This window comes from Coenobita brevimanus, chromosome 113, assembly GCF_032717465.1.
Source record: "Coenobita brevimanus isolate Jiangsu-jjx chromosome 113, ASM3271746v2, whole genome shotgun sequence".
NCBI lineage: Eukaryota > Metazoa > Arthropoda > Malacostraca > Decapoda > Coenobitidae > Coenobita > Coenobita brevimanus.
Genome location: NC_137066.1, coordinates 20,137,442 through 20,160,734, shown reverse-complemented (window position 1 = coordinate 20,160,734; position 23,293 = coordinate 20,137,442). Strand labels below are relative to the sequence as shown.

General features: G+C 44.2%; 2 protein-coding genes across 2 annotated transcripts in view; both read left to right on the top strand.

Annotated features, from left to right (window-relative positions):
* The window catches only part of LOC145418336 (A-type potassium channel modulatory protein KCNIP1), a 210,559-nt gene that overhangs the window by 174,986 nt on the left and 12,280 nt on the right, over positions 1-23,293 (top strand). The gene's annotated exons all lie outside the window — the stretch shown is intronic.
* LOC145418302 (uncharacterized) lies at positions 6,094-7,661 on the top strand. Its single transcript, XM_080286743.1, has 4 exons — positions 6,094-6,285; positions 6,370-6,655; positions 6,875-7,001; positions 7,167-7,661. The coding sequence occupies exons 1-4, from the start codon at positions 6,123-6,125 to the stop codon at positions 7,659-7,661; spliced, it is 1,071 nt and encodes a 356-aa protein (XP_080142869.1). The 5' UTR covers positions 6,094-6,122.

The following is a 23,293-nucleotide window of genomic DNA, read 5'->3' as shown; positions in this document are numbered from 1 at the left end:
CCCTCCCTCTTTCTCATACCCCCTCCCTCCCTCCCTCTTTCTCAAACCCCCTCCCTCCCTCCTTGTCTTCCTCCCTCCCTCTTATACTCCCTCCCTCCCTCTTTTTCATACTCTCTCCCTCCGTCTTTCTCTTCCTCCCTCCCTCCCTCACTCTCTTCCTCCCTTCCTCCCTCCCTCCCTCCCTCCCTCGACCCTGCCTCAGCTCATCACACACCAAAGGTTTCACGCTTAGATGAATAACATTTCGTGGGGTAAATATGCGAAGAAATATTAAGTATAGAAACTAACTTTTTTGTATTTGTTGTCGAACGGGTGCTGAGTTTTATTTTTTGTTTCATCTGACGGAACTGGTCCACTCCCAAAACTTGAATATTAAGTCGTCGTTGCGTTATTTTTGTTGGGTCTTAGTGAAGGGGGTGGAGTCTCCTTGGTTACTAGTCAAATCAGCCCTCCACTTTGGCTACGCATGGCTGTCTGCTGTGATAAAGGGGTTAGTGATCTTTGTTAGGTGAAAGCAGACTGTGGTTCATCATCATGATCATCACCACCACCAACACCACCTCCACCTCCACCACCACCACCACCACCATCACCACCACCACCACCACCACCACCACCACCACCACCTCCACCTCCACCACCAACCTCCACCACCACCACCAACCTCCACCACCACCACCTCCACCTCCACCACCACCACCACCTCCACCACCACCACCACCACTACCACCACCACCACCACCACCACTACCACCACCACCACTACCACCACCACCACCACCACTACCACCACCACCACCACCACCACCACCACTGCCACCTCGTGTTGATTAAACAGTTTATCGTCAGCCGGAATAACATACACGAGCACAGTTCTCGTATATAACAACTCATCTGTATCTTGGGGGAAGCGTGGCTCAATCGGTAGGGAGGTGGCCTGCAGTCGTACCGGACCCAGGTTCAAATCCCCGCTGGGGCAGGGAACAGTTTAAGGATTTGAATTTCATAAAATCAGGCTTTACTGATCTACCAGAAGACCCGCCGACATGTCGTAAAAATACCCCCGCTAATACCAGTACATCAGTCCTGTATGAGACAGCCCTAGCATGTATTCAGTATGGACGGTGGGTGTTAGTGCCATAAAAATACCCCCGCTAATACCAATACACCAGTCCTGTATGAGACAGCCCTAGCATGTATTCAGTATGGACGGTGGATGTTAGCGCCGAAGTGGTGACATGTAGAGGTGTATGCTATGTAGAAGGACTGCTGGGCCTTGAGAGTAGGCTGTGAAGCTTATGCCTAGAGTCGGGCACATAAAAAAAAAAAATCTACCTATCTATCTGTCTATCTATCTATCTACCCATCGGTCAAGTAAACTGTCAAGCCTATCTGTCTGTTATTCTATCTATCGTCAGACGCCCTCATCTTATAAGGGGTGGCCACAAACAAATCGCCTCCATGTCGCCCTGTCGTTTGCCATCAGGCTGCCCTTCCTGCAGGTCACACCACTCTCACTCATATACCTCTCCACTCTATCCCTCTATCTCGTCATCGGTCTCTCCTTCCCCTTTCCCTGCACCTTGCTCACACACACTCTCCTAGTCAGTCTCTCGTTGTGATCCTTGTTATAGGTTGAGTGGTAGATTTCTTAACCCCTGTTCCTTAGCGATTTGTTTTGCACGTCAGATCGTTATATTCTCATGTGTAATGTCTAAATCTCTCTTGTATACCACTTACGACGAGAGAGAGAGAGAGAGAGAGAGAGAGAGAGAGAGAGAGAGAGAGAGAGAGAGAGACTAATTCTGCTAAGATCTAAGCAACGTGTAGGAGAAAAGACCAGAAAGAAAAGGAAGGCTCTCCCCCACCCACCACACCCTCCGACAAGGCAGGAAAAAGGTAGAAAAACATTGTATAACTATTAGGAGCGTTTAGCAAGGAAAATTTTAAAGGAAAGACAGAAGAGAAACAATTATGCCCAATACACATCTAAAATAAGGAAGGTATGCACTAAAATAAATAATTCTCTTAATACTATTTCCTGTCACCAGCATAACATCACTATCACCAGCATAACATCACATCACCAACATAACATCACATCACCAACATAACATCACTATCACCAACATAACATCACATCACCAGCATAACATCACTATCACCAACATAACATCACTATCACCAACATAACATCACTATCACCAACATACACATCACTATCACCAACATACACATCACTATCACCAACATAACATCACTATCACCAACATAACATCACTATCACCAACATAACATCACATCACCAGCATAACATCACATCACCAACATAACATCACTATCACCAACATAACATCACTATCGCCAACATAACATCACTATCACCAACATAACATCACTATCACCAACATAACATCACTATCACCAACATAACGTCACTATCACCAGCATAACATCACTATCACCAGCATAACATCACTATCACCAACATAACATCACATCACCAGCATAACATCACTATCATCAACATAACATCACTATCACCAGCATAACATCACTATCACCAACATAACATCACTATCACCAGCATAACATCACATCACCAACATAACATCACATCACCAGCATAACATCACTATCACCAGCATAACATCACATCACCAGCATAACATCACTATCACCAGCATAACATCACATCACCAGCATAACATCACTATCACCAACATAACATCACTATCACCAGCATAACATCACATCACCAGCATAACATCACTATCATCAACATAACATCACATCACCAACATAACATCACTATCACCAACATAACATCACTATCACCAACATAACATCACTATCGCCAACATACACATCACTATCACCAACATAACATCACCATCACCAACATACACATCACTATCACCAACATAACATCACTATCGCCAACATACACATCACTATCACCAACATACACATCACTATCACCAGCATAACATCACTATCACCAACATAACATCACATCACCAGCATAACATCACTATCACCAACATAACATCACTATCACCAACATAACATCACTATCACCAACATAACATCACATCACCAACATAACATCACTATCACCAACATAACATCACATCACCAACATAACATCACTATCACCAGCATAACATCACATCACCAACATACACATCACTATTGCCAACATACGCATCATCCTGGAATTCGGAAACATTTTAGGGGATGATGAGGTAAAAATGTGCAGAATAAGTCGCTACGGAGAAGGTGTTACGGCTATTCAACCCACATAAGTGTTCAATCGACCCTCACCTCTGACCCCAATAGGACGTAAGTGGATTAGCTGGAGAGAGAGAGAGAGAGAGAGAGAGAGAGAGAGAGAGAGAGAGAGAGAGAGAGAGAGAGAGAGAGAGAGTACGATAAACTGTAATCTGTTTTATCCCATTTTCCTCTTTGGTTGGTACGGGACGCCTTCACGCCGTGGCACTGATATGACTGGGGTGGTGGAGCTGCCCTGTTATACAAACGTCCCTCAGTCCCCTACTTGTTCCCCGAAAGATGGATGATTGTAAGAAGGGCTACTACTACTACTACTACTACTGCTACTACTACTACTACAACAACAACAACAACTACTACTACTACTACTGCTACTACTACTCCTGCAACTACTACTACTACTACCATTATTATTATTATTATTATTATTATTATCGGTTCTGTTTTTCATATAACATAGGTCACACGCGTTCACCAGGTAACAGTCCTTCATCTTTCAGTGCTCTATGCTGTCTAGTAATTCCTTACGTGGGGGGGGGGGGACAGGGCGACATGGAGGCGATTTGTTTGTGGCCACCCCTTACGGGATTAAGGCGTCTGGCAGTAGATAAGATAGATCGACCTTAATATTCTAAAGACCCTAAAATCCCTTAACAGTAGAAGCAGCCGCTGTAGTGAACATGGAAGTAGGCAGTAATATTCATAATTTATAGTTAAGAATTTGGTCTATGAGGCAGAGTAAACGTAAGCACTTTTAAAATCATCCTAAGTTGAGTTTACGTCGCTGATAATATTTATAATTTATATTGTTAAGAGTGTGATAAGCTTGTGAGTGCAAAGTAGCGTAAGTAGTTTTAGATTCAACGTAAGATGAGTTTACGTAGCTGATAATATTTATAATTTATATTGCTAAGAGTGTGATTGGTTTACGAGTGCAAAGTAGCGTAAGCAGTTTTAAATTCAACGTCAGATGAGTTTTACGTCGCTGGAAGTTATCGTGCGTAAGGCAAGTTTGAAAGGACGGGGGGAGGTGAGTGTCCGAGGCGCCTCAGTCTCGCGTCATCCTCGCTACGACACACTCCGCCACACACACTGCTCTCCACCGACGGAACTGGGCAAGAGAGGCAGCCATCCCAGCTATTACGTACCTCTCTATCCTCACTACTACGGATATCGTTCATTTTCTGCTCCACACACTCCACCTCACTCTGTTATACGCAGCGAACTTCACCCGACGGAACTGGGCAAGAGAGGCAGCCGTCTTCGCTATTACACACTCCACTACACACCATTTTATCGTTATTATCAAGGACATCGTTCGTTTTCTATTATTCACACTGTTCTTCACTTTCTATTCATTATACACAGCGAACTTCATCCGACGGAACTGGGCAAGAAAGGCATAGTGTAAGTAACGCCGACACCCAAAAAAAACGGTGAAAGAAACAGGAAAATGCAAGATTGAAATAGGAGTTTGAAAAAATAGATGAAAAGGAAAGGAAAAAGTCATTCGAAAATTAATTGCCCCTGACTCCATCCTTCAACCATCGCCATTACAATCTTCAATAACGTTCCTGTAATCTATATCCATTAATTAAACAAGCCTACATCTTCCCTATCACATAAACTGCTTAATTTTTCACGGACGTCCACACATTGTAGTGACTGAGAGGTGAATTCGGGAAAACAGGATTCTTTACGCATCAGTGAGTGAATGTTATTAAAACCGACATGCAGAGACTAACAGGAGTGCCGATTTGTAACTGAAAGGCCTATGGGGTGGGAAATGATGATGATGATGGTGATTTAAGGAACATCGCTCGTCAGTGCAATTCGTGTGGCTTTCGTGGTGTGTGGAGGGTCAGATTTATGATGCAGGAAGTGATATATGGATAGTAAGTGCTATTGAAATTTTGAATACGAGAAAGAGTATAGTGAAGGATGCTTAACTAACTGGAGAGAAATAATAAGAGTGAGGATACAACAAAAGAGGAGTAGTGATGTGAAGGATGCAGAGGTAACCAGAGAAAAATAATTATTGCTGAGGGATGCTAAGCTGACATAACCATAAGGAGAAAAAAACAGTGAACGATGCTGAGCTAGAGTAACGATAGAAGATTAATGAAAGTGGAAAATACTGAGCAAACTGTTAACTAAAAATCTGAGCTGAGAAAACCATTGAGAAAAAGTGAGGAAGGAGATTGAGCTGACAGAAGAAATAACAAATAAATCCCTGAGAGAGAGAACAAAAAAAGTGAAAATATTGCAATGAAGGATGGTGAACTGATGCAGCCATAGAAAAAAATTAGTTCGATAGTCGCAGTAAAGGCTGACCCATATTCCTGGCTGATCTATTTGTGTCCTAATCTGGTCAGAAGCATAATCCATCGGTCCTCCTACGTGCCACACAGCTGCACGTGTCACCTATTCAGCACTACACCCACCAGTAAAGATAGTTCCACAGTCTGTTTGATCCTCTGAGTTCATGGACGTAATATAAAATACATAAAAGACATATATTTTAAAAAGAAAAATGTTAGGAATATTAACAACTTGGGGAAAAGACGAGGCAACACCCAGTGCTTAAGAGGTAAATATAAGAAGGACGAGGATTCACCCTGAACTTAGAAAAATAGAAAAGAAAAACGCCCAACATTAACAAGAAAAACACCCAATACTTAACAAGAACAGCTGCCTCGTGAAGGGGAACCTATGAAAGGTGTACATCCTCCGAGCCTCATCTGATCTCGTCCCCGTGGCCATGTGTGTGCCTGTGCTGGTGGCGGCGGCAGTGGTGGCAGTGTGATGATGTTCCTATCGGCGTGGCGATGTTGATGGCGGCTGTGTTGCCCCGCGACACGGTGGTCACGTATAAGCCACCTCGGGGAGCCAAGGTCAACCTCAGCACCGCAGACCACGTGACCCTGGCAGACACCGGGCACGTGTACCCGCTGAAGGCTGACCTTGGCCCCCAGGATGACCCTCCTCGCAGCATCAAGGCGCCCGTAGACAATGCCGCCCGACACATCAAGACGTCCTTGGATGATGCCCCCACACACATCAAGGCATCCTTAGCTGATGCCCCTCGCCACTTCAAGGCACCGCTTGTTCCTAATGGGTCCCTGCCTACACACACATCAGGCCGCCATCCTCCCCTGGGTGAGATTACACGTCCTTATGGCTCGTTGTCAACACTTTCTCACGCCACCAGCAATGGCAGTGTGGCCGGCCTGGCACGCAATGCACTAACGCGGGCCAATACGCTGAGATCCACCACCACAGGGGTACTGAAGTCTCAACCCAGTAGCAGCACCACCACCAACAATAGGGCTGCACAGGACAGCCTCCCTAGGACACAGAGGCCCACGGGGGCATTAAAACCACTCACCAATACCACCACCACAAACACCAGGAACACCAGCAACCCCAGCACCAGCATAAATACCAACACCAGGGCCACACGGGACAGCCCCCCTAGGACCCCACCACCTGTGAGTCCATCCAGGGTGCCACACTTGGCAAGTCCCTCTCGAGTGTCACAGCCAGTCAGTCCCGCCAGGTCCTTTCGTCTGAGCAGCAGCCGGACCAACAGCAGCAGCACAGAGACCTTGGATTCCCGGCCCAGCAGCATCGTTAGCACCAACACGGATGAGATAACGTTGTCCATACCCTTGGAGGAGGACGAGGAAGAGGAGGAAGAAGTAGATGTGAGGAACTTGAGGGAGGAAGTAGAGCAGTGGGGAAGACAGAACAGTCAAGAGGAAGTAGAGGAAACCAGAATCAGGAATGTGGAAGTGGGAGAACGAAGCAAGAAGGTGGAGTGGGGGAAGAGGAACGTACGTGTGGAGGTGGAGAAGCAGCAGCAGCAGCAGCAGCAGCAGAGGGCCAGGAATCCACGCATGGTGCTGCTCAAATCCAGCAGCTTGAACTTCACACCCATGTTGGTGTCGCAGCAGCCGCCCTTAAGAGACCAGCATGGGTGTCCTCGCCCCACGACCCCCACTACCGTCAATCTACAGCAGCGTCGGGCGGGTCCGGCCTCTGATCTGGCACGTCGGGCCAACTACCGAGCCAACAAGACTGTCTCCTTCGATTGTGAGACCCGAACGGAAACCTACGAGACGGAAATGACCGAATCAGAGACCGACGAGCGCGAGTACGTGCGACTGATGACCCCCTACGATCGCCGGCCGTACGTTCGCCTTCCCCTGAACCACGACGAGGAATACTGTCCGCCGGGGAAGGAAGAACAGGATTTTCTACCTAAGATGCTGTGCTTCGCCCTTGCCCTTGTCATTACGGGGGGGATCCTGTACGGCCTTAATATTATAATCAGCCGTATGAACATGAATCTCTTCTCAGCATAACCATTAGGTAGGATTGAGAGGCGACATTATTATCATTTTTACCTCTGTCCTGTACATGATTTTACCTGACATGTGTAGTTTAAAATACATTAGTAATTTTATCTCAGCAACAAACATAAACTTCTCAGCGTGCAGAATACGTCTACAGACAGACTCTTGGGTGTGATTCGGAAGCGGGCATCATTTATTTTCATTTAATTTTTCAATAAACACGCTATTTCTGGATCCTACTTCACCGTATGTTTAGTTGGGGAAAGAAAGTTTGGATATGATGAGGATGGTGGTGATGGTGATGATGGTGGTGATGGTGATGATGATGATGGTGATGATTATGATGAGGGTGGTGGTGGTGGTGGTGATGGTGATGATGATGATGGTGATGATAATGATGAGGGTGGTGGTGGTGGTGGTGATGGTGATGATGATGATGATGATGATGATGATGATGATGATGATATGCATATAATGAAGTGGGATATGTACTGTTATCTTCTCCCATGTAAACAGCTCCACCACCCGCTCATATCGGGGCCACCACGTGAAGGCGTCTCTCTCTCTCTCTCTCTCTCTCTCTCTCTCTCTAGGACCGACTTCTATAATGTTTTTTTCATCTGACGGAACTGGGCCACTCTCACACCTGTAATATTAAGTTGTGGGTGCATAAAATGAGGTAGGAATGGATCTCCTTGGTTACTAGTCAAAAATACTCTCCGCTCTGAGTACACTTGGCCATCAACTGAGCTGAAAGGGGTTAGGGATCCTTGTCAAGTTACAGTAGAGGCAGGAGAGAGAGAGAGAGAGAGAGAGAGAGAGAGAGAGAGAGAGAGAGAGAGAGAGAGAGAGAGAGAGAGAGAGACAGACAGACAGACAGACACAGTGAAAAAAAAATATTAGATGAAAATGGCAGTGGATCCGCCTAATGCTATCGTTGCCACCACGTGAAGGCGACCCGTCCTCAGCGTGAAGTGGCTTAACCCGGCCGGGGGCGCTGACGAGGCCTATTCACGCCGAGCTGGGCTTAAGCCGGATATGACGTCATGAGCTGGTCTTAAACCGGATGTGACGTCATGCACAAGGTTACGTCACTAATCGATTTGTGTTCACGTGACGGAACTGGGCCACATTCACGTCCACGGTCACACCTCTCACCCACCGCACCCACTTTCATCCTCTATCCCCTCAACGTCCTCAAACTAGCTCATCCACACGGCTCGATCTCTAGCAGCCTCACGTGGCTTTTTCGGACTGCCTCTCACAACTTTATCCCCATCGTTCACACCTCTCACCCATCGCACCCACTTTCACTCTCTATCCTCCCTACATGGTCAGACCATCTCATCCACCCGGCTCGATCTCTAGCAGCCTCCCTATTCAGCCTCATATCCCCGAGGTCACACACTATTTTTTTTTCTCATCCTCACTGTATTATTATTATTATTATTATTATTATTATTATTATCATCGGCATAATCTCGATTCATATTGCATTGCTGATAATCTTCACGCGAACACTTATGCTGTATTCCCATGCCTATATTTACACACACACACACACACACACACACACACACACACACACACACACACACACACACACACACACACACACACACACACACACACACACACACACACACACATTTTGAGAGAAGAGAGTGAGAGTGAGCGCGCAAAAACAATGGGAAGCAGAGAGAGAAGAGCTGGCATACGGAGACAAGGAGAGAGAGAGAGAGAGAGAGAGAGAGAGAGAGAGAGAGAGAGAGAGAGAGAGTAGAGCTAGCGTACAAGTGAGTCAGCTCCGTCTCAACAAAGCTCACCAATATGGCTTCCCTGGTGTAGAGTTACAGTGCTGCCAAATGGAGCTCTGAATATATTGCTAAATTCGCTCCCTGACACCACTAAAATCTCCATCTATCTATATATGTATTTCTGTATCTATCTATCAGTCTATCTTAATATCTATCTCCCTCCCTCTAACTCACATACACCCTCTTTCACGCATCTTCTCTCCATCCCTGTGAAATCCTTGGTCGCCCCCTCCTGCCCCCCTCCACCTAACTCACATACGCTCTTCACTTCAGCCTCTCATTCTTCGTATACCCCCAACTCACACCCTCCTCCCTCATATATCTCTCCACTCCATCTCATCCTTGGTCCTCCCCTCCTCCTCTTTCCCTACGCCTCACTCACATACACTCTTCTAGTCAGTCTCTCATTCTCCATCCTCTCGCTGTACAAAGACACAGAGAGGTCCGTAACTCTTACCTGACGAACGTCCCTAACCCCTGTCATGTGTAGGGTGTATGTAGTGTGTGTGTGTGTGTGTGTGTGAGAGAGAGAGAGAGAGAGAGAGAGAGAGAGAGAGAGAGAGAGAGAGAGAGAGAGAGAGAGGTGCACGGCTTATAGACCTTTCGCCTGTGTCGCAAGTAATGAAAGTTACGATAAATATATATTCAGTTTGTTCACTTTAACTTGGCCGAGATTTTCGTCCTGATATAAACAGCACACACACACACACACACACACACACACACACACACACACACACACACACACACACACACACACACACACACACACACACACACACACACACACACACACACACACACAACACGTCCATGGCAGCGCTACGAACCCACAGTCTTTCCATAGCAAAAAAATACACTGACTCTTTATCCATTCCATAGCACTTCTTCGTGACTAGCGCAGCTCCTGTATTAATATCTACAGTTCAGTGGTCAAATAAGGCAGCGTATAAGGTTTTACATCCTCTCCATGGCACTTCTTCGTGACTAGTATCATATTCCAGTGTAAATTCCTGGTTAAGTGTTTAGCATTACGGAAGGAGAGGTGTGTGTGTGTGTGTGTGTGTGTGTGTGTGTGTGTGTGTGTGTGTGTGTGTGTGTGTGTGTTGTATGTTTGTGTGTGTGTGTGTGTTGTATGTTTGTGTGTGTGTGTGTGTGTGTGTGTGTGTGTGTGTGTGTGTGTGTGGACCGCAGCCATACAATTGACACCAAGGCCAGAAAAACACCGGCTTTACGACCGACAATACCGGTCACACACACACACACACACACACACACACACACACACACACACACACACACACACACACACACACACACACACACACACACACACACACACACACACACACACACACGGCGAGCAAAACTAATTCTCGCTATCAATATCGCGGATATAATAATAATAATAATAATAATAATAATAATAATGTAGTGATGGTGGTGGTGGTGGTAGGTGTAGTAGTAGTAATAGTAGTAGTAGCAGTAGTAGTAGCAGTAATAATAATAATGATAATAATAATAATAATAATAATAAGCCTAAAGTTCAGCCACGTATCCTGAATATGTATCTAAAAATAGAATGAAAAAATCAGGGTAAAGGCTAAAGCGAATTTATCAAAGAATCGAATCTGCTGAGTTGGCTGGTTATGGAGAGGGAGGGTGAGGGAAGGAGGAGAGGTGATGGAGAGAAAATGAGGGGAGGAGGAGAGAGGATGGAGGGAAAATGAGGGGAGGAGGAGTGATGATGGAGAGAAAATGACGGGAGGAGGAGAGGTGATGGAGGGAAAATGAAGGGAGGAGGAGAGGTGATGGAGAGAAAATGAGGGGAGGAGGAGTGATGATGGAGAGAAAATGAGGGGAGGAGGAGTGGTGATGGAGAGAAAATGAGGGGAGGAGGAGAGAGGATGGAGGGAAAATGAGGGGAGGAGGAGAGAGGATGGAGGGAAAATGAGGGGAGGAGGAGTGGTGATGGAGAGAGAAAATGAGGGGAGGAGGAGTGATGATGGAGAGAAAATGAGGGGAGGAGGAGTGGTGATGGAGAGAAAATGAGGGAAGGAGGAGAGAGGATGGAGAGAAAATGAGGGGAGGAGGAGGGGTGATGGAGGGAAAATGATGGGAGGAGGAGAGGTGATGGAGGGAAAATGAGGGGAGGAGGAGAGAGGATGGAGAGAAAATGAGGGGAGGAGGAGTGATGATGGAGGGAAAATGAGGGGAGGAGGAGAGAGGATGGAGGGAAAATGAGGGGAGGAGGAGAGAGGATGGAGGGAAAATGAGGGGAGGAGGAGGAGGGCAGAGAGAAGAATGAATAATGAGAGCAAAGAAAATGAAGGTGATAAAGGAAAGTAAAAGTGGGGTAAAGAAAGTGAGTAAAGAAAATAAAGAAACAGGAGAAAGAGTGAGATAATTGAGGATAAAGACAGAGAGAAAGATAAGAGAGAGAGAGAGAGAGAGAGAGAGAGAGAGAGAGAGAGAGAGAGAGAGAGAGAGAGAGATGAAGCAGGATGAGGTTGAAGATGAGAGCAGGGAGGGAAAGAGAGAGAGGCAGAAAGAAGATATTAAAGAGAGAGAGAGAGAGAGAGAGAGAGAGAGAGAGAGAGAGAGAGAGAGAGAGAGAGAGAGAGAGAGAGAGAGAGAGAATAAGAAAAGGGAAGAAAATATGAAGAAGAAAAAGGAGGCTGTATGGGGGGTAGTGGCAGGAGGGGAGAAGGATTATAATTTTTTCATCTGACGGAACTGGGTCACTTGAATCCTAAGTCGTGGCTGTGTGAAATTCGTTGAACCTAAGCTGCGAGCTAGTACTGAGTCTCCTTGGTTACTAGCGAAAAATTCTCTCCAGTCTGACTACACTTGGCCATCAACTAAGCTGAAAGGGGTAAGGGAGCTTTTGAGGGAGCTTCAGCAGGTCGAACGCGCAGGAGTAAATACGTACATACTATTATTGAAGCCCAGGATTCCAAGGGCTTGCATGATGTGTGAATGAGTGTGTGGCCCATCTACCAATTTCACTGGGTACGCTGTTGATAGTTTTCCTACATTTGTATTTTGTCTTTCCTTGTTTCTGGATGATGATGATGATGATGATGATGATGATGATGATGATGATGATGATGATGATGATGTGATGATGATGATGATGATGTGATGATGATGATGATGATGATGATGATGATGATGTGATGATGATGATGATGATGATGATGATGATGATGTGATGATGATGATGATGATGATGATGATGATGTGATGATGATGATGATGATGATGATGATGATGATGATGATGATGATGTGATGATGATGATGATGATGTGATGATGATGTGATGATGATGATGATGATGATGATGATGATGATGATGATGATGTGATGATGATGATGATGATGATGATGATGATGTGATGATGATGATGATGATGATGATGATGATGTGATGATGATGATGATGATGATGATGATGATGATGATGAGAAGGAGGAGGAGGAGGAGGAGGAGGAGGAGGAGGAAGAGGATGATGATGATGATGAGAAGGAGGAAGAGGAGGAGGAGGAGGAGGAGGAGGAGGAGGAAGAGGATGATGATGATGATGATGATGATGATGATGATGATGATGATGATGATGATGATGATGATGAGAGGAGCAGGAGGATGAGGAGGAGGAGGATAATGATGATGATGATGATTACCGTAATAGATACTGATTAATGTCACTGATTATACGGTACTATTTAATGCCTTTTTGGTATTTCATATTTTACAACGTCACTTAAGATATTTTTACTCATTTATGTCTGATTATGTTATGCTTCTGAGAAAAATCCTTAGCCAGAAAGGAGATACACACACACACACACACACACACACACACACACACACACACACACACACACACACACACACACACACACACACACACACACACACACACACACACACACACACACACACACACACACACACACACACACACACACACACACACAAACTTTCAGCTCCACACAGAACGCCTGAACAACATTCCTTCTCCTCCAACCAGCATTTACCACACACAGGACCAGGGAATTCATCCAAACTTCCAGCCAGGCAGCATCCTTCAAGTATTCCCAGCAGACAGTGATCTCACAGACACTACTCTTCCTGGACAGACTGGAGTACACCCAGCCAGAGTACGATGTAGCCACCATCCATCCCTGCTTCACTAACAACACAAAACACAGCTCATGGATAACCCACTATGCCCTCACACTGATGCACCCCCTCACAGCACAACACTTTCACAACACAGTCCTTCAGCATAACCTCAACAGAAGGTCTCTGTGAGTGCCCTGCTGAAGTGGCCAGGTTCTTACTGTCCACTGGGTGTACATCCAGGTGAAACTGGGATTACCACAACAACAAGACGATGATGATGATGATGATTAGATATCTCTGTGGACCCAATTGTCGTCCTTTCCACATTAATACCACATTCGGAAGGGTGTGTGTCTTACATTTAACTCAGGCTGGACATTAACAGTATGTACTCTTGGCAGGATGAGGTGATCACGGAGTCGCTAAAGGTGTTTGAGGGGCTGTAGTACTCCGATGGCACGTCCGTCTCCAGTGCTGGCTCTTCAGGAGTGAAGGAAGAAGGCTCGAGCGACACCACAACTGCCACTGCCACCGCGACAACCATCAGCCCGCAGGAGGACCCTAAACAACAGGACCTTATTCAACACCATCAGGTCTTAAAACAGCAACAGGAGCAACAACAACGGGTCCTGAAACAACAACAGGACCTAAAATATCAACGGGAACAACAGGAGAATCAACAGTTAGGTCACAGGGCAGGTGTGCTCGCGATAGGACAGCCGCAGCCTCAGAGGATGGAACAGCCGCAACACGGTACCCCGCTCTTGACGAGATACATCCACGTGAACGTCATGCCTCCCCCAATGATCATAAGAACTCCCCCCTTCCATAGAAAATAAAAGGCATAATTACTCAGGCCTCCACAGAAATTGAAAAAGAAAAACCTCCCCATCTAAAGAAATCAACAGCATAATTACTACCACTTCCATCGAAAATTAAGCATAATAATTACCCATTCCATAGAAAATGATTGCTTAATAACCCCTCCATCCATAGAAAATAGCAAGCATACTAATCCCCCTTCCATAGAAAACGAACAGCATAGTAACTGCCCCCTCCATAGAAAATAAACTCTAAAAGGACATGGTTCCCCCTGTCAGCCATAAAATTCCCTCATTCCATTGCAAAAAGAAGCATCGTAATCACCCCCTTCATGGAAGTTAATAAACTAAATATCCTCAGCTCCCCCTTCCACAGAAATATAAACAACAATATGCCTGCAGTGTTAATCATAAGAAATTCCCGAAGTCCATTGAGTTCCATGTAAGTTATTGGTGTTCTCATGACTCAGAAGCGAACCTCTCTAAGCCGACGAGTGACAGTGATATATAATTCGGTCCTCCGGCAACCCACAAATGCTCAAATTTCACCAATGCAATACGTTGAAAGGAAGAAAAAAATGAAGCGTCAACCGTGTAGCTTGATGGATGTCAGTATGCTCACTCCTCTAGAGACTTGTGAAGGCAAGAAATGATACTCTCTCTCGTCCAGTGAATGACTTAGAGAGTTTTGCCGCCAAGATGTGTTTGACGGACGTGCCAAGTCTTACCATGACACAGAACTCGAGGTAGAGCCAGTGTCTCTCACCTCCGCTCTTGCATATATATTACCGAGTGTTTGAACTCAAGGTAGAGCCAGTATGTCTTGCCTCGGCTCTTGAAAAAAGCTTGAGGTAGAGCCAAAACCTCAAAATAAACTTGAGAATAAGTCAAGCTGTCATACCTCGGCTCTTAATAAACTTGAGGTAGAGCCCAAATCTCCTGCCTCACCTCTTGGAATAAGTAAGATAACTGGGTGTGTGAATTGGAGGTAGAGCTAATACCTACCTCGGCTTGTGGACTAAGTATTATCGGGTGTGTGCCAAGAGTACTAGTTCTTTACATTACAGTACGTCATCCCTCAAGTCAACGTAAACAAAGGCGTAGTGATTTAAGCACAATGTCGTTCTTTTACGCTCGCTTAGGGGCTCAAATATTATCCTACAGGGACGAGATTCACTGACAAATGGACGCTCAAGTCCCCTTCATAACTCAGATATGTTTTGTAGCAAAGACAAGGAAAATGTTGAGTTTTCTGTGAAAACTTAAGTTTTCCGTGAGGATGTTGATTTTTTCGAGAAAATGTTGAGTTGTTGGTAAGAATGTTGATCTTTCAGAGAGAACATTGCGTTGCCCGTGAGAATGTTGAGTTGTCTTTGTGAATGTTGTGTTGTCCCTGTGAATGTTGAGTTGTCCCTGTGAATGTTGAGTTGTACCCGTGAATGTTGAGTTGTCCCTGTGAATGTTGAGTTGACCTTGAGAATGTTTAGTTTTCCGTGAGAGCTGTTGAATATTCCATGTAAACAATGAGTTCTCTCAGACAGTGTCGAGTTTTCCATGAGAATGATGAGTTTTCCTTGGGAATGTCGAGTTTTCCAGTGTCTCATCACTCCACAAACACAATTCTTGGTTTGGCCTACGTGAGGAAACTTGTCAGAGCTGTTATAGGTTTGTTTTAGCAGAAACGGCAAGGAAAGCGAGTGTAAGCTTTCAGTGTCTCTTGTTTGTCGTGGGATTAAAGATCTGAGTTACAGGGGGGGAGTTGATCGGAAGTTTGTTTCTGAATCTGGCCGCAGGTCAGCAGTGAGCGTTACATATTTTAACTCAATAATCAATATGTAAAGAGTAACAGTATAGACCTGTTAACGCATTTCAGTGTTCTCTATTTAACAAATTCTCAGAAGGATTTATAAGTATTTCTTAGGAGTCGATTACTAGTGTTATTCTTCATTTTTAGGATCATCAGATTCTTTCTTTTTTACTGGACTTCATGTTTGCCAAATTCCAGTGATAATCAAGTGTACATGTTTTCCTACAGCTTGCCAGCATACGGTGTGGTTCACAAACTGATTTACGACCTGTTCTCTGTCGCAACTTTTTAACAGGAGAAACTATACTCTTTTTACTTTAACTTGGCCTGAAATTACCATCCTTCCACCATGGATACTGAGGTAGAGCCACAGATTAATACTAGAACTGCTTTGGAAAGAGTGTAGAGGCATAGTATTGTTTTATCCTCCTGTTGAGCTATGCAAGATAAGTTGTAGAAGGACTAAAGCTTAGACCAAGTTAAAGTAAAAGAATTATTGGTGTACGGGATGATTTTGCAGTGTCCAGTCCTTTATTCTTCACGCTGAAAACATAATCTTCATTTTCTAACCAATATTTGTGTTCATAAAAGGAACGAGAGGCGTGGGAAGGCACAGTACTTTCCTTCCCCTGTCTTTCCAGTTAAAAATAAATCAAAGTTATGCCAGAGAATAGATCTGGGTTTGTGCATCTAACCCATGATTGTGTGTGTGTGTGTGTGTGTGTGTGTGTGTGTATGTGTGTGTGTGTGTACAGAGAATTCGGAAAATTCTTAATACAGTACATTCATGGATTCTGTATAGTAGTTTTTATCTCATACAATTGCCATTTATTTCTTCTGAAAACTTCTCTCAACTCAAATTTATCACCACTCATTCTCCATAAAATTCTCTCGCAATTCAGATTTCTTCCCCATAGAGTATTTTTGTTTACATTACAGAAGACGCCATTTTTGTCGCTGTACCCAGACATGTTTACATAAATTGGGTTAGACAGGTTGTTACTGATCTGCGATAGAAACGTAATCAGTCAAAGCTTCATATTCTGTAATCAGTTGTTAGAAGTGCTGAAATCCATGAATGTTGTGTCCTGAAAATTTACCGAAGATTCTTACTGAACTTCATCGGGTCAGTTATACAAAAGCAATTGTTTAGTAAGTAAGTCATGTTAAAATTACAGTAGGGACTTCCAGTTTCTAAATATCTTTGTCCATTAATACCACGAGAATTTCAAAAGCACTGACTTTTTTTTTTTTTCAATATTGTAACTTTTTTCAGAAATATGCCAGAGTGTAGAAACGTGCATTTATCCTCAATCAAAGGCTTAAGCGCTTCAGTACGAGGGCGTGTTTTGTGATTTAATCTTTTGCTTCTGCTAGACCATTGCGTGCGTTGTGCGACAGTGGTGTGACCCTAGGCTAGTCTGAAATGTGACCCCGGTGGACTCCAGGCTGAAGCTGCCTTTAATCCCGCAGCCCACCATCCTCCTTTCATATGGCAGGGATGTAGTAGAGGAACGTTTGTATAACCAGGCAGGTGAACCCCCCTGGTAATATCAGTGCCACCGCATGAAGGCGCCCCTCTCCTCCTCCAAGTTAAAGGGATAATACATTTCCAGTTTTAAAAGTTTCTCCTGTAGGTCAATAAAGCCGTGTAGTGGAGGCAAGAGTTAAATACCAAAGAGGTTGTCCTACTGAAGGAATACCGTAGTCAGTTGGCGTAGATGGAATGCACTACAACGACTTAGGTCTGTGCTGTAGGTGGCATGGGAGGATTCGTGACGCCTCTTCCTTAGTGGTTTATTTTGCTTATTGCATTTTGTTATTCTTTTGTGTGTTATTTTTTATTTTAACCGGCATAATTTGCATCAGAAAGCTGTAAGAGCCTGGGGACGCGCCGTTATCTTTTTCATGTTGTTTGTGTCGTGCATACGTCGCATCATCAACATGTAACAAGACTCTGCGGTGTAATGTGCAGAATAAGCCGCCAAGGAAGAGGTGTTACGAAGTTTCCCGATCCACTTGGAATGTGACCCAAATTCTGGCAAGGGTGGGACTCGCAAACACAGGATTGACGCTGTGTCGTGACTTGGATTTGTTTTCACAGGAAGGACTAGGCTTGGGAAGATTTTGAATTCTTCCTAGATTTGTATTCACAGGAAGAACTAGACGTGGGAAGATTTTGAATTCTTCCTCCATATACTCCTTTTACTCTAACTTGGCGTGAAATTCCCATCTCTTCCCCCAGAATTCTTAATTGTAACAAGATTAGTAGATTGGTAGTCACGAAGAAGTGCAGTGGAAAGGATATAGAGCCGTAGCATTGTCTCTGCCACTGAGCTGTTAAATGAGCTTAAAAAACAAGAATATTTAGGCCAAGTTAAAGTGAAGAGAGCATAGTCCTTCCCGAGGAAATGGATCCCAGTTACAACACAGAATAAATAAGGTTGTTTGTGAGTCTGCCCATTAGGTCCACAAGTGAGTTACAGGGCCGTATTTGACATGGTTTAGCAGGCTTCGCAACACCTCTTCCTGAGCGATTTATTCTGGACATTGCATCCCGGTATCATCTTGTATTTTTTTTTATGCAAGGAAGAAGGAACCAAAGGCCAGGAGCCCACAAACCATTCCTTTCCCCCCCCCAAAAAAAAAAGAGCCAAATTCAAGATCCGTTCATTTCGAGATGCCTGGACACACCGCGTTTGAAGGACTGGAGATCATAGGAAGCAGGAAATACAGACAGAGGGAGACAGTTCCAGAGTTGCATGCTGTAGATGCCAACTGTGTCGAGATTCAATCCATGATTTATAACAAGATAATGTGAAGGTGTAATACGCAAAATAAACCGCTAAGGAAGAGGTGTTAGGAAAATCCCCGAAGCCACTATACGACCCACAGTCTCACCCGCCTTCACTTCCTGATAGTCCTTAAATATTTCAGGGTAAAGTTTCTATGGCACTGCACGTCTTTCTGGTCTGTGGCGTCCTGCAGTCCACAGCGTTCTCTCTACACAGTTTTTTTTTCCGTTTCCTAGATTTTTTTTTTGTCTGTGTGGGTCGATTTAGTGTTGTAGATGGTCAGAGGAATGTTTTAGATGTTACATTAACCTCTAACTCTTCCATATGCAACACCAGAGGAGCCCCACATCCCCGACCAAAATGCCTCATCTCCTTCTGAATATGTGTCCTATAGAGGGACGTAAGGTTGAATTCTGAAAACTCCTTCCTGACCATTTACAGTATCCAATAAACTCCACCGGACCGAAATTTTGGCGACAGAAAAAATACCAGAAAGAGGAGCATGTGGTGGAAATCTGCAGTTAGTGTTGGAGCCATTGCCGGAGTGGTTCGGAAGATTTCAAAACTCTTGTTCTACGATTATTTATTTTGCTCCTTACCCCGTTGATATCCTCCTTTTGAGTCTTCGTAAAAAGTTTTCCTTGGTGATTTCTTTTGCATATTACACCTTAATATCCCTTGTGTTTTGTTGATGCAAACTATGTCAATAATTTATGATTAACAATAGGATATATGGGTGTAATATGCAAGTTCATTCGATAAGGAAGATATGTTACGAAGAGTGTATAACTTTTTGGATATATAATGTTGACTCGCCAAAAACTATGCCCGGAAGCTGTGCAGTGCTGTGGAAACTTGTATTTTTTCCACTGTCTTCGTTTTTTTTCAGCAATATATTACTTAAGGCGTTAGAATTCAGGGTATATGACTAAGCGTTCTGCTATGCTGCTGTAGCTCTCATAGCGGTAGAGGTAAAGCATTGGTCTTATTAGCACCGGGAACCCGGGTGACGTATTTAAACGTTTAGTTTTGCTATGTAAGATATTTATGTAACTTAGGAAAGGCCCATCGTACTGAAGGGGTTTATTAATTATGTCTTATCCCTCCAGTTCGAAAAGTTTGTCCTAAGCTGAATAAAACTATCAGAAAATGGCAAAAATTGAAAGTCAGAAGGAGTCCCTGGGTTCAGTGCATTATGAAGTATTTTCAATGTACGAGATGACATGTCTTTTCAGTTAGATCACATGTTGTTCCCTATGGAGATTATTTTAGATTTTAAATTCTATTAGGCAATAATTATATGTAGAAATCTTGTGCTTATAGGTAGGTAAAAATTATCAACCAGTAAGCATCACCTAAGAAAGTATTTAATAGAGCTTTTGTAGGAAGTAGCAACTACGGATGATGATAAAAATGAGAGTTATCTTTAAAAAAAAAAGCTTTACAAATAATTACGATAATCAACTCATCTCTTTGAAAGCATGACCGGCAAGTTTATATATGGTATTATAGAAATGCTCTTTTTTTTGTCCTTCAGTACGATGATATTATTTTTGTTGCCTTTAGACGATGGTGTTCAGCTTAGAAAAAACGTGGAATTTTACGAATATAAGATCCAGCTTTCATCCACCCCTCCACTTTCAAAATTTTTCCAGGGCTGAGTTAAATCGTTTGGAAGTAGCAAAAATAAACCGTGATGGGGTAGATTTTAGATTTTTCTGCTCTCAGACGATTTTCTTCAACCAGAGGAGAGATTTTTTGGAACGAGGGGGGGGGGAATCATTCATTAACTCCTTTGGTCCAATATATCTTTCCAAAGGCGAGTACAATGGAATGGAAGCACTAAAAATAAAGCCAAAAAATATATATATATGCATCATCGTACTGAATGGGTCAAACTCTGCCAGATGTACAGTCACGTGCAAAAGTTTGTTACCAATCTGTGTCTTCCCTTGCGTCAGTATCGTTGTATAATTCCTCAGCTGCGGATAACGTATATTTACTGGATTCTTCTGCTGCTGGGTGTTTTTATTAGGAAAAACCTTTGTGTTTGTTGTGTTTGAGAGACTGACTAAAAGAGTGTATGTGAGTGAGGTGGACGGGGGAGGGGAAGACTGAGGATGAGAGAGAGTGATGGCGTGCATATATGAGAGGGGCGTGTGAGTTGGAGAACAGAACAGGTTGACGTGGAGGTGATTTGTTTATGGCAACCCTTGAGGGGATTAAGATGTCTAGGTATAGAGAAGTAGATAGGTAGGACAAACCACTAATACTGAGATAGATAGATAGATAGATAAATAGATACAGGAGAAAGTTCGTGTAATGCATGGATTAGTTGTCTGGCTGTTGATAGATAGACAGAAGCCTGTAGTGATGAAAGACTTAGTTGATATGACTCCAGGTTCATCTAGACGTGAACTGGGTGAACTGCAGGCTCTAGTTACCTTGCTCCTTTACTCCACCATCCTCCCTATAGGGGATATGGGGGCAGCTGAGGGACATTAACCAGCCAGCTCCATTGCCCAGAGTATATCGGTGCCACCACGTGAAGGCGCCCCTTTGTAGCACCCACACTGAACCTAACACAAGCACTCCAATATTATAAGTCTTTCCGAGGCTGAATGAAACCGTGTGGAAGCCGGGAGAGTGTGGTAAAGACAGCGTTACTTAAACTCCATTGCCATACATTTTATTTTATTACCAGTGGGTGCTGGAGGGGGACGCCTTCACGTGGTGGCATTAGCATAACCAGGTGGGTCCACTGACTGGTTATACAAACGTTCCTCAACACCCTTGCAATCCCCCGAGAAGAAGGGTCGTGAGACGGCTGGCTTCCCGATGATCTAAATAACATCTGCGACACCCTGTACAGCCTGTGTCATAGAGTTGAAGGATCATGCCTGCGTCCTCTATGGCGGAGAGGCTCATGCTCTTGGTTATATTACAGTTGGCTTTACAGATTTCGTCAGCACATCTTCCTAAGAACTTGTGTCGTTACTGTAGTGATGTAAATAAAATACTAGTACAAGAGAATGTTGGAGTGCAATAAGCTTAATAAATCGCTGAGAAGAGGGAGCTACGAAGCCAACAGTGCGACTTGCATTACGAGCCTCAGTCTTCCTAAGTGTGAGTTGTTTTCCCCGTCTTTGTTTCTCTCCAAAGTCTATACCGTTTCAGGTAAAGGTGCTCGCATTTTTAGTATAGATATGTAAATGATAATGATGATAATAATGAATAAAAGTAGCTTGTATACCCGTGAAAATTATTTGAACGCTGCGTCTATACGTTTTTAAATAATTGATGAAGGTTTTACAAATTATCTGAAACTATTCCGTCTACCTAATGAAACAAATTATGAAACTATTGAAATAATTCGTTAGTAATTTTTCATTAATGTGTATGGGTGCAGTTGTTGTCAATACACCATGAAGGAATGTATACAAGAGGCGATCAGGAAGGAACTTTATACAAAATGCACTGTCCACTCAGGAAATATCTAACAGAAAAAAAGACATGGCCAATACTCACTGTGAAACCATTGATCACTTGGTAGAAGAGGCACTAACGAGGAGCCTACACGTGGCGCACTTGTACCCTGCATAAAGCAGCTGCATCGTCCACCCAAGGCCAAACCCGTCATGTATTTCCCTGCACCACGCCGTGAGAAGGACTCGGGTGGAGCACTGTTTATAACAAGGGGCCGGTGGATCCCTTAACAGTGTATATACTATACTGTATCTGTTGGACAGCCCCACAGAAGCAGATGCTTACTTGTGGTTGACAGGTCTGCCTGACCAGACATAGTGTATTGGGATCAGCAACAACCTGGAACAAGATACTGTTTTGATCGAGTGTTCAGCCGCGGACCTGATAAAGACTACCTTTGTTTGTACACTTGTTCTTCTTCACTCGTGTTTAAATTTAGCCGTCAGCCAAATTATTTAGGCGCCCGGTGGCCTAGTGGCTTGAACGCCCTGGTGGGGGTGACGGCCCGGCATAGGTTCCATGCCCAGGAGGTGAGTGGCAGCTTTTCAGTCATGCAGTGCCGCCAGGGGAGGTAGGCTGGCCATCTACCCTGAAATATACTGGACTACCCTAACCTAGCCTCGGCACCCTACACCTCCAAGGGGGACATTTTTACCAGCTTATAAACGCCGCGTTCTAGGCTACACTCTGGTCACTTTAACTTGGCCTAAATTTTGCCATGTGTCCACTGAGAATGCTGAGTTGTAAGAGTCAGTCAGCGCTGCAGTATGGTGCCGCTGAACTAC

Excerpts from the sequence above, each read along its gene's own strand:
- LOC145418302 (XM_080286743.1), top strand. The coding sequence starts at position 6,123 with ATGTTGATGGCGGCTGTGTTGCCCCGCGACACGGTGGTCACGTATAAG. Across the intron at positions 6,656-6,874 it reads AGCCTCCCTAGGACACAGAG|CCGGACCAACAGCAGCAGCA; the intron begins GCCCACGGGGGC and ends TCTGAGCAGCAG. Across the intron at positions 7,002-7,166 it reads AAGAGGAGGAAGAAGTAGAT|CAGCAGCAGAGGGCCAGGAA; the intron begins GTGAGGAACTTG and ends CAGCAGCAGCAG.